The 12378-nt window shown below is 48.8% G+C and overlaps 1 protein-coding gene across 1 annotated transcript in view; it reads left to right on the forward strand.

Annotated features, from left to right (window-relative positions):
- The window catches only part of LOC147095504 (phosphoribosylformylglycinamidine synthase-like), an 81761-nt gene extending 69595 nt beyond the window's left edge, over positions 1-12166 (forward strand). Inside the window, exons 5-6 of the mRNA XM_085973652.1 lie at positions 6448-6646; positions 11877-12166. Coding sequence (XP_085829778.1) covers positions 6448-6646; positions 11877-12166 — 489 coding nt within the window. The remainder of the gene's footprint in view (positions 1-6447; positions 6647-11876) is intronic.
- Positions 12167-12378: the final 212 nt, after the last annotated feature.

Consider the following 12378-nt stretch of genomic DNA (forward strand, 5'->3'; position numbering starts at 1 on the left):
GGGCGTCGTAGTGATAGCATTGGGGGTTGCTCATTTGTAGGTGATTCCAAAATTTGGTGGCTCTTTTTTGGATAGTGATTATTAATGGGTATTGGCCTAGTTCCGCCCTGCATGCGTTGTTTACTGTTTTCCTTTGAGTCCGGAGGATACTTTTACAGAATTCCGCATGTAGGATCTCAATTGGGTGTTTGTCCCATTTTGCAAAATCTTGTTGTGTTAGTGGTCCCCAGACCTCACTGCCATAGAATGCAATTGGTTCAATTACTGATTTGAAAATTTTGAGCCAAATGCTAATTGGGATTTCTATTTGGATTGATTTTTTGATGGCATAGAAAGCCCTTCTTGCTTTCTCTTTCAGTTCATTCACAGCCAGTTTGAAGTTTCCCGTAGAACTGATTTTTAAGCCCAAGTATGTGTAGTGAGTGGTTTGTTCAATTTTGGTTGTTCCTACTGTGAAATTTATTGTGGGTCCATGTTGTTTGGATCTTTGCTGGAACACAAGGACTTTGGTTTTTTGGGGATTTATTGTCAGGGCCCAAGTCTGGCAGTACGACTCCAGCAGGTCCAGGTTCTGCTGTAGACCCTCCTTAGTTGGTGACAGCAGAACCAGGTCGTCGGCATAGAGGAGGAATTTAACCTTGGATTCATATAGGGTGAGGCCGGGTGCTGTAGATTGTTCAAGTAGTTTTGCCAATCCATTAATGTAAATATTAAAGAGTGTCGGTGAGATTGGCGAGCCCTGCGTCACCCCCCGCCCCTGTGGGAAGTATTTTGTTTGTTTGTCTCCAATTTTAACTGCACATTTATTGTTTGTATACATTGATTTAATTACATCATATGTTTTACCTCCTACCCCGCTTTCGATAAGTTTCAGGAATAAACCGTCATGCCAGATGGAGTCGAAAGCCTTCTGGAAATCTACAAAGCATGCGTAGATTTTGCTTTTGTTATGGTGAACGTGTTTGTCAATTAGGGTCTGTAGGGTGAAGATATGATCGGATGTTCTATAGTTTGGCAGGAATCCAATTTGGCTTTTACTCAAGACATTGTGCTCTTCAAGGAAGTTTATAAGTCTTTTGTTTATGATGCTACAGAATACCTTCCCCAGGTTACTGTTTACACAGATGCCTCGATAGTTGTTTGGGTCGATTTTGTCCCCACTTTTGTATATGGGTGTTATGAGTCCTTTGTTCCAGATGTCAGGGAAATAACCGACACTCAGAACCAAGTTGAAGAGTTTTAGGATAGCCAGTTTCAGTTTGTCGTCTGCGTGTTTAATCATCTCGTTTAGTATGCCGTCTGTCCCGCAAGCTTTTCCTGGTCGCAGGTCCTTGAGTTTTTCAAGAAGTTCTTTTTCTGTTATTATGGCGTCTAGCGGGTTTTGGTTATCTTTTATGGCCATTTCAAGCTTTTCAAGTTTTTTGCGTATTTGGTGTTGCTCTGGTCCTAGTGTGTTTTTCTGGTATAATTTTTCAATGGACAAATCGTCGTGTTGTTTTTTGTGTAGTGTTTTCAAGTTGTCCCAGAAACAATTCGACTCAATGGATTCCTCCATGGAGCTGAGTGTATTCTTAATAAATTGCTCTTTTTTGGTCCTGAGTGTGTTTCTGTATTGTGTTAGCGTCTGACAATAAGTAAGGCGTAATTCCTCGTTTTCTGGATGTCTGTGTTTTTGGTTTGATAGTTTTCTAAGTTTTTTCCTCGTTATGGCAATCATGGTCAAACCATTTTTCATAGTTTTTTGTTCTGGGTTTGTTCTTGCGAGCTTTCAAGTTTGCATTTGTTGCCAAATTATCAAAAATATTGTTTAGTTTACTAACTGCCCGGTTTACGCCTTCTTTATTGTGAGTGTATATGTTATCCAGAAAGGTGTCTAAGAGAGCTTGAGTTGATGCATTGCTAATTGTTTTCTGGTATTTTTCCGTGTCGTTTTTGGCCCATCTGTACGATTTTTTGGTGTTGTACAGTTTACTGGGTTGTGTTTCTATGTTGTTTGTTTCTGTCTTTTTGAGAAACATAGTAATTTGACTGTGATCTGACAGTGTTGTTTGTGGTTTGACTGTGAATGCTCTGAAAGAGGATGGGTCCAAGTCTGTAATCATATAGTCTACTGTGCTGCAGCCAAGAGGTGAGCAGTAGGTCGATCTTCCTAGGAGGTCTCCTATGAACCTACCATTGACAATGTACAGACCCAGGTTTCGACAGAGCTGTAGTAGCTGTTTACCGTTGGTATTTGACTGCTTGTCGCAGTTATGCCTGTATGGAAGGGAAGGGATGTCAAAGTGGTTATTCCCGAATACGTAATTGTTTCCCTGATTATTGGTGAAGTCTGGTTCTTCGCCCGTTCTTGAATTGAGGTCCCCACAGATCAACACGTTCCCCTGGGCCTGGTATTGGATAATTTCCCCCTCCATGTTGGAGAAGGTGTCCTCTTTGTAGTACGGGGAATCGATTGGAGGGATATAAAGTGCGCAAATGTAAACATCTTGGGTGTTTGAGATAATCTCCCTCTCAAGTTTGAGCCACATATGGTTTTCGCCCTTTTTTATCAATTTGATGTAATTCTTAAGTTCTGTTTTAAACCAGATCAGTATGCCTCCGGAGTCTCTGCCTTGGGTTACACTTGGTAATTTATTGGAGGGGACCACTAGCTCAGTGTACCCTTGGGGACAGCCGGTGTGTCCTTTTCCTTTATACCAAGTTTCCTGTAAAATGATAATATCTAGATCTTTAGTTTCCTCTATGAACTCTGGGGTCCTACTCTTCACTTCTCGCAGTGAAGAGCGTAGACCTTGGATATTCCAGGTCGAAATATATAAGGATTTCATGTTAAGTTTTATCTTTTTCTATGATAGGTTAAAGAGTGGTACGTGTTTGTCGTGTCTAAGTGTGGGGAAAAAAAAAGATCACCCCAGTTGTCTACAAAAGTTAATACAATTTGGTTACAGTTCTTTCTATTAATTAGTCCTTGATCCATAAGGCGGAAGTAGATGCTGCTGCACATCTGCTTATTGTCTCTTAATGGATTGTTTCTGTCTGAGGTATTGCGTACGTCCTGTGCATCTCTCCCTCTGTCTGGCTGGTAGCGGTCCTATTCCCCTGTGGGACAGGAGTGGTGCAGGTCTGATAATGTTGTTTTGCATGGGGATCCTCTCTGGTCTCGGTTGGTGTGGTGGTGGTCTTTGTAGTGTTCCTGATATGTACCCCGCTGATCTCTGGTGGTCGGGGGGGGGTCCTCTTGGAGTCTGGGTATGGACCCGGTTAAAAGCGACGTCCTTCAGGGCTTTAGCAAAGATCGATATTTTTTGCCTTTGGATGTGGACGTGGTCGTAAAGACATTCTTCATCGAGGGTGGGGTGTTGGGCCAGGTGTACGTTGTGGTTTGATTCGCATTCTGTTGCTATGCTGGCATTTATCTCATGAATTGTGTTGTTGTTGAAGTCTGTTCTCGGCAATATTGTGGAAACAGTGATTCTAGTGTTTGGAAATGTACTGCTTGCCTTCCTAATCATTGCTCTGAGCGATGTTGCTACCTCTTTCTGTTTGGCCTTTAGGTCATTTGTGCCCGTGTGTATTATTATGTGTTGGGGGGAGCCTAATCTGGCTTTGGTCAGCCATCCCATGGCTCTGTCTGTTGTTGGGCACCAAATCTTTTCTACTTTACTTCTAGGGAAGAGCTTTTTCTCCCATAGAAATTTCCCATTTGAGTCTATGAGTATTACGACGTCAGCCTTGTTTGTGTTTACTGTCTGGTGGCTTTCGCCTGGACTCATAGTGTGTGTGCTGGGCTGGGGTGTCTGGTGTGTGCGTACCTCTTGTGAGCGGCTCGCTTGTGGTTCCATGGTGGTGGGGGAAGATTGCGAGTCAGCATGCTGGTCGGTCTGTGTGGCACCCCTTGTATTGTGTGTCTGTTGCTTTTGTTCCGTGTGGGAGTGCAGCCGTTCCGTCCGACTCTGTCTTGTCTTATCTCTAGTCTCTGGTTGCTGGTCTAATGGTGTTTTCTCTCCTCTATGGCTAGATTTCAACTACCCTAATATTAACTGGGATAAAATCAGTGTAAAAAGTATAGAGGGTGCAGAATTCTTAAAATGCTTTCAGGAGAACTTTTTCAGCCAGTACATAGCAAGCCCAACAAGAGTGGTGGCAGTTCTGGACCTCGTTTTAGGGAATGAAGCTGGGCAGGTGGAAGGGGTATCAGTGGGAGAGCATTTTGGGGTTAATGATCATAATTCAGTTAGATTTAGGGTAGTTATAGAAAAGGACAAAGATAGACCAGGAATAAAAGTTCTCGATTGGGGAAGGCCAATTTTACTAAACTGAGATGTGACTGAGCAAAAGTGGACTGGAAACAGCTGCTTGAAGGCAAGTCAGTGTCAGAGCAGTGGGAGGCATTCAAGGAGGAGATCCGGAGGGTTCGGAGCAAGTATGTTCCCACAAAGACCAAGGGTGGGACTCCCAAATCTCCAACCCCCTGGATGTCGAGGGTCAGGGTAGGATAAGGCAAAAAAAGGGAAGCTTATGACAGATACCGAGGACTCAATACTGCAGAAAACCTAGAGGAGTATAGAAAGTGCAGGGGTGAAATTAAAAAGGAAATTAGGAAAGCAAAGAGAGGGCATGGATAAATATTGGCAAGTAAAATCAAGGAAAACCCAAAGATGTTTAACTAAAGAAAGAATAGGGCCTATTAGGGACCATAAAGGTAACCTGTGTGTGGAGGCGGAAGACGTGAACATGGTTCTTAATGAACACTTTGCGTCTGTCTTCACAAAAGAGAGGGACGACGCAGACATTGTAGTTAAGGAGGAGAAATGTGAAATATATGGTGAGATTACCATAGTGAGAGGAAATATTAAAGGTTTTAGCATCTTTGAAAGTAGATAAATCCCCAGGCCCAGATGAAATTTATCCCAGACTGTTAAGAGAAGCAAGGGAGGAAATAGCGGAGTCCCTGACCATCATTTTCCAATCCTCTCTGGCTACAGATGTGGTGCCAGAGGACTGGAGGACTGCTAATGTTGTACCGTTGTTTAAAAAGGGAGAAAGGGATAGGCCGAGTAATTATAGGCCATTCAGCCTAACCTCGGTGGTGGACAAATTGTTGGAATAAATTCCGAGGAACAGTATTAATTGTCATTTAGAAAGTCACTAATCAATCAAGGATAGTCAGCATGGATTTGTTAAGGGAAGGTCGTGTCTGACTAACTTGATTGAATTTTTTGAGGAAGTATCAAGGAGGGTCGATGAAGGTAGTGCGCTTGATGTAGTCTATATGGATTTTAGCGAGGCTTTTGACAAGGTCCCAAATGGCCGACTGGTCAGAAAAGTAAAAGCCCATGGAATCCAAGGGAAAGTGGCAAGTTGGATCCAAAATTGGCTCGGTGGCAGGAAACAAAGGGTAATGGTCGACGGGTGTTTTTGTGACTGGAAGGCTGTTTCCAGTTGGGTTCCACAGGGCTCAGTACTGGGTCCTTTGCTTTTTGTGGTGTATATCAATGATTTGGACTTGAATGTAGGAAGTATGATTAAGAAGTTTGCAGATGATACAAAAATTGGCCGTGTAGTTGATAATGTAGAAGAAAGCTGCAGACTGCAGGAAGATATCAATGAACTGGTCAGGTGGGCAGAAAAGTGGCAAATGGAATTAAATCCAGAGAAGTGTGAGGTAATGCATTTGGGGAGGGCTAACAATACACAATAAATGGTAGAACACCGAGTAGTGTAGAGGAACAGAGACACCTTGGAGTGCATGTCCACAGATCCCTGAAGGTAGCAGGACAGGTAGATAAGGTGGCTAAGAAGGCATACGGGATACTTGCCTTTATTAGCCGAGGCATAGAATATAAGAGCAGGGGGTTATGCTTGAACTGTATAAAACACTAGTTAGACCACAGCTAGAATACTGCGTACAGTTCTGGTCACCGCATGTGATGTGATTGCACTAGAGAGGGTACAGAGGAGATTTACGAGGATGTTGCCTGGGCTCGGGAATTTTAGCATTGAGGAAAGATTGAATAGGCTGGGGTTGTTTTCTTTGGAAGAGAGGAGGCTGAGGGGAGACTTAATTGAGGTGTTTAAAATTATGAGGGGCCTAGATAGAGTGGATAGGAAGGTCCTATTTCCCTTAGAGAGGTCAATAACCAGATTTAAAGTTATTGGTCGAAGGATTAGAGGGAAGTTGAGAACTTTTTTCACCCAGAGGGTGGTGGGGGTCTGGAACTCACTGCCTGAAAGGGTGGTGGAGGCAGAATCCATCATCACATTTAAAAAGTACTTGGATGTGCACTTGAAGTGCCGTAACCTACAAGACCTCGGACCAAGAGCTGGAAAGTGGGATTAGGATGGATAGCTCTTTGTCGGCCGGCACAGACATGACGGGCCGAATGGCCATCTCCTGTTCTGTAATTGTCAATGATTCTGTGATTGTATTGCTGGTTTGTGGGACAGTTGCAGGTCGGTGAGGTGGAGCGGTGCGGAGCTGCTGCCCGATGTGAGCTGCTGGCTGCCTTTTACGATCGGATGACAGAGTGTGTCTATCAACAACCCATCGAGACTTTCCAAGTGTCGGCCCAGCCGGCAGAGGTGTATGAAGTGGACGTGATGAACGGAGGGAAAGGAGCGCTGGAGAAAGCAAACCGTGAACTGGGTGAGTCCAGTGGAGGGGGGGGTCGAGGATCACTGGGGGAGAGGTCGAGGATCACTGGGGGAGAGGTCGAGGATCACTGGGGGAGAGGTCGAAGATCACTGGGGGAGAGGTCGAGGATCACTGGGGGAGAGGTCAAGGATCACTGGGGGAGAGGTCGAGGATCACTGGGGGAGAGGTCGAAGATCACTGGGGGAGAGGTCGAGGATCACTGGGGGAGAGGTCGAGGATCACTGGGGGAGGGGGTCGAGGATCACTGGGGGAGAGGTCGAGGATCACTGGGGGAGAGGTCGAGGATCACTGGGGGAGAGGTCGAGGATCACTGGGGGAGAGGTCGAAGATCACTGGGGGAGAGGTCGAAGATCACTGGGGGAGAGGTCGAGGATCACTGGGGGAGGGGGTCGAGATCAGTGGGGGAGGTCGAGGATCACTGGGGGAGGGGGTCGAGATCAGTGGGGGAGAGGTCGAGGATCACGGGGGGAGGTCGAGGATCACTGGGCGAGGGGTCGAGGATCACTGGGGGAGAGGTCGAGGATCACTGGGGGAGAGGTCGAGGATCACTGGGGGAGAGGTCGAGGATCACTGGGGGAGAGGTCGAGGATCACTGGGGGAGAGGTCGAAGATCACTGGGGGAGAGGTCGAGGATCACTGGGGGAGGGGGTCGAGTTCAGTGGGCGAGAGGTCGAGGATCACTGGGGGAGAGGTCGAGGATCACTGGGGGAGAGGTCGAGGATCACTGGGGGAGAGGTCGAGGATCACGGGGAGAGGTCGAGGATCACTGGGGGAGAGGTCGAGGATCACTGGGGGAGAGGTCGAAGATCACTGGGGGAGAGGTCGAAGATCACTGGGGGAGAGGTCGAAGATCACTGGGGGAGAGGGTCGAGATCAGTGGGGGAGGTCGAGGATCACTGGGGGCGGGGGTCGAGATCACTGGGCGAGGGGTCGAGGATCACTGGGCGAGGGGTCGAGGATCACTGGGGGAGGGGTCGAGGATCACTGGGGGAGAGGGGGTCGAGGATCACTGGTGGAGGGGGTCGAGGATCACTGGGGGAGGGGTCGAGGATCACTGGGGGAGAGGTCGAGGATCACTGGGGGAGAGGTCGAGGATCACTGGGGGAGAGGTCAGGATCACTGGGCGAGAGGTCGAAGATCACTGGGGGAGAGGTCAGGATCACTGGGCGAGAGGTCGAGGATCACTGGGGGAGGGGGTCGAGATCACTGGGCGAGAGGTCGAGGATCACTGGGCGAGGGGGTCGAGGATCACTGGGCGAGGGGGTCGAGGATCACTGGGCGAGAGGTCGAGGATCACTGGGCGAGGGGGTCGAGGATCACTGGGGGAGAGGTCGAGGATCACTGGGCGAGGGGGTCGAGGATCACTGGGGGAGAGGTCGAGGATCACTGGGCGAGAGATCGAGGATCACTGGGCGAGGGGGTCGAGGATCACTGGGGGAGAGGTCGAGGATCACTGGGCGAGCGGTCGAGGATCACTGGGCGAGCGGTCGAGGATCACGGGGGAGAGGTCGAGGATCACTGGGCGAGAGGTCGAGGATCACTGGGGGTGAGGTCGAGGATCACTCGGGAAGAGAAACATAGATGATAGGAGCAGGAGTAGGCCATTCGGCCCCTCGAGCCCACTCCGCCATTTAATGAGATCATGGCTGATCATCCAAATTCAGTACCCGGTCCCTGCTTTCTCCCCATATCCCTTGATCCCTTTAGCCTCAAGAAATATATCCAACTCCTTGTTGAATATATTTAATGAATTGGCCTCAACTGCCCTGTGTGGCAGAGAATTCCACAGGTTCACCACTCTCTGGGTGAAGAAATTCCTCCTCATCTCTGTCCTAAATGTCTTACCCATTATCCTTAGACTGTGACCCCCCTAGTTCTGGACTCCCCCGCCATCGGGAACATCCTTCCTGCATTTAGTCATAAGAACATAAGAAGTAGGAGCAGGAGTAGGCCATACGGCCCCTCGGGCCTGCTCCGCCATTCAACAGGACCATGGCTGATCCGAACCTAGACTGACGTCCACTTCCCTGCCTGCTCCCCGTAACCCCTAATTCCCTTATCAGCTAGGAAACTGTCTATCTCCGTTTTAAATTTACTCAATGTCGCAGCTTCCACAGCTCTCAGAGGTAGCAAATTCCATAGATTTACTACCCTCTGAGTGAAGAAGTTGCTCCTCATCTCAGTTTTGAAAGGGCAGCCCCTTATTCTAAGATTATTATGCCCCCTAGTTCTAGTCTCACCCATCAGTGGAAACATCCTCACCGCATCCACCCGATCAAGCCCCCTCACAATCTTATATGTTTCGATAAGATCGCCTCTCATTCTTCTGAACTCCAATGAGTAGAGTCCCAACCTACTCAACCTTTCCTCATAAGTCAACCCCCTCATCTCCGGAATCAACCGAGTGAACCTTCTCTGAACTGCCTCGAGAGCAAGTATATCTTTTCTTAAATATGGAAACCAAAACTGTACGCAGTATTCCAGGTGTGGCCTCACCAGTACCCTGTATAACTGAAGCAAGACTTCCCTGCTTTTATACTCCATCCCCCTTGCAATAAAAGCCAAGATTCCATTGGCCTTCCTGATCACCTGCTGTACCTGCATACTAATCTTCTGTGTTTCATGCACCAGGACCCCCAGATCCCTTTGTACTGTAGCACTTTGCAGTTTCTCTCCATTTAGATAATAACTTGCTCTTTGATTTTTTCTGCCAAAGTGCATAACCTCACACTTTCCAACATTATATTCCATCTGCCAAATTTCTGCCCACTCACTTAGCCTGTCGATGTCCTTTTGCAGGTTTTTTATGTCCTCCTCACTCACTGCTTTCCCTCCCATCTTTGTATCGTCAGCAAACTTGGGTATGTTGCACTCGGTCCCTTCCTCCAAGTCGTTAATATAGATTGTAAAGAGTTGGAGTCCCAGCACTGACCCTTGCGGAACACCACAAGTCACTGATTGCCAACCCGAGAATGAACCATTTATCCCAACTCTCTGTTTTCTGTTAAATAGCCAATCTTCCACCCATGCCAGTATATTACCCCCAGTCCCGTGATTTTTTTATCTTGTGCAGTAATCTTTTGTGTGGCACCTTGTCAAATGCCTTTTGGAAGTCCAAATACACCACATCCACTGGTTCCCCTTTATCCACCCTGTATGTTACATCCTCAAAGAATTCGAGCAAATTTGTCAAACATGACTTCCTCTTCATAAAACCATGCTAACTCTGTCCGATTAAATTATGCTTATCCAAATGTCCTGTTACTGCTTCCTTAATAATGGACTCCAACATTTTACCAACCACAGATGTTAGGCTAACTGGTTTATAGTTTCCAGCCTTTTGTCTACTTCCCTTTTTAAATAAGGGCGTTACATTAGCAGTTTTCCAATCTGCTGGGACCTTTCCTGAATCCAGGGAGTTTTGGAAAATGACCACTAATGCATCCGCAATCCCTACTGCTACTTCTCTCAAGACCCTACGATGTAAGCCATCAGGTCCAGGGGATTTATCCGCCTTTAGTCCCATTATCTTACCGAGTACCACCACCTTAGTGATTTTAATCGTGTTTAGCTCCTCCCCCCCCCTATAGGCCCCTGTTTGTCCAGTGTTGGGATATTTTTAGTGTCCTCCACTGTAAAGACTGATACAAAATATTTGTTCAGCGTTTTTGCCATCTCCATGTTCCCCACCACTAATTTCCCGGTCTCGCCCTCTAAGGGACCAACATTCACTTTAGCCACCCTTTTTCTTTTTATATAACTGTAGAAACTCTTGCTATCTGTTTTTATATTTTTTTGCTAGTGTAGGTGTCTTCACACTACTACGAAAATACTGAGGTTGAAACTGACAGTTAAACAAACGTGGTTTAATGTACTGAAACAGTTACAAACAAAAGAACGCAGGAGAAACTCCACACAGGTCTGTACACTAGCTGGATCCACGAGGACTGCTCGAAACGCCCTACCCCCCCTGACGTCATGACGTCGTCACGTTTCCCGCCGTTGGGAACGTTACGTGACCCGCGTGATGACGTCATCGCGTCAGATCGCGATTTTATCGATCCCGCGCTGTTTGAACAGAGCAAACACTTAAAGGTAACAACTATGGTTAAAGACAATTATAAACGTTACTGCAAGAGTCTCTTGATGGCTTTGCCACATACGCCCCCCCAGAATTGTCTTTAACGAGGAACGTCAATCGCAGAGGAGGTCGGACAAGCCTGTTTGACCGACTCCTAAATTCCCGGAGAGGAAAACGCTGAGCAGGTGGTGAGCTGGCAGGTAGCACAGTGCGACGGTAGCCGGCGGCTGGCCCCGGCGCGGGGGCTGAGCAGGTTTGACTGGCTGTTCGAGGTCCAGGTGCGCAGGCTTGAGGCGATCGACGGAGATGTGATCCGGCTTGCCCCCGAAGTCGATCACGAAACTCTTGTCCCCGGCCTGTAGAACCTGGAACGGACCCGCATATGGAGGTGTGAGCGGGGTGCGATGGGCGCCTTGGCGTACAAAGACGAATTTAGCCTTTGACAGCTCCACGGGGACGTTGGAGGAAGGCAAACCGTGCTGCGAGGTCGGAACTGGTCTGAAGCACTGAGCCGCGTCCCGGTGGGCCTCTCGCTGACCGGCTGCAGACCACGGCCGCGTAGGTGACGGCAGGAATTCACCCGGAACCCGAAGTGGCTGGCCGTAAACCATTTCCGTGGCAGAAGATTGTAAATCCTCCTTCGGCGCTGTGCGCAGTCCCAGCATAACCCACGGCAGTTTATCGACCCATGCCGCATCCAGAAGGCTGGCCCTGAGCGGCGCCTTCAATGAACGGTGGAACCGCTCGCACAACCCGTTCGCCTGCGGGTGGTAGGCCGTAGTGCGATGGAGTTTCGTGCCCAATGCGGAGGCCACCGCATTCCATAGTTCCGACAAGAATTGCGGCCCGCGGTCGGACGAAATATCCGCCGGAACACCGAAATGGGCTACCCATGATGAAATGAAGGCTCGAGCGACATTCGCAGAGGTGGTAGACGTCAGGGGAACCGCCTCTGGCCACCTCGTGGTGCGATCCACCATCGTCAGAAGGTGTGTAAACCCACGGGACGGTGGAAGTGGACCCACCAGGTCGACGTGAATGTGGTCGAACCGCCGCTCTGGTACCTCGAAGGTGGCCAGAGGGGCCCTGACGTGCCGTTGCACCTTGGCCCGCTGACAAACCACACAAGTGTTCGCCCAGTCACGGACGTCTTTGCATATCCCTCTCCATACGAATTTGGAGACCAGCAGCTTCTGCGACGCACGCACCCCGGGATGCGACAGCCCGTGAATGGTGTCGAAAACATCTCAGCGCCAGGTCAACGGAACAATCGGATGTGGATCACCCAAGGAGACGTCGCAGAGGAGAGTGGTACCCACCGAATGGAACGGTACATCTCTTGGCTGAAGGCTGGCGGGGTCAGCACGAAAGGCTTGCGTCTCTGGGTCGGTAGCCTGGTCAGCAGCCATTCTCACATAATCCATGCCTAATTGAACGGCCTGGATGGCGGCGCGGGAGAGGCAATCCGCTACGACATTGTCCTTGCCGGCCACGTGCCGGACGTCGGTGGTAAACTCGGAAATGTATGTCAGCTGCCTCTGCTGCCGAGCCGACCACGGTTCGGCAGTCTTGGCCATCGCGAACGTCAGCGGTTTGTGGTCGACAAACACAATGAAGCGGCGCCCTTCGAGGAGGAATCGGA

The sequence above is a fragment of the Somniosus microcephalus genome, unplaced genomic scaffold, assembly GCF_052327205.1.
Source record: "Somniosus microcephalus isolate GS21.2 unplaced genomic scaffold, FLI_Smic_1.0 unresolved_chr1, whole genome shotgun sequence".
NCBI classification, from domain to species: Eukaryota; Metazoa; Chordata; class Chondrichthyes; order Squaliformes; family Somniosidae; genus Somniosus; species Somniosus microcephalus.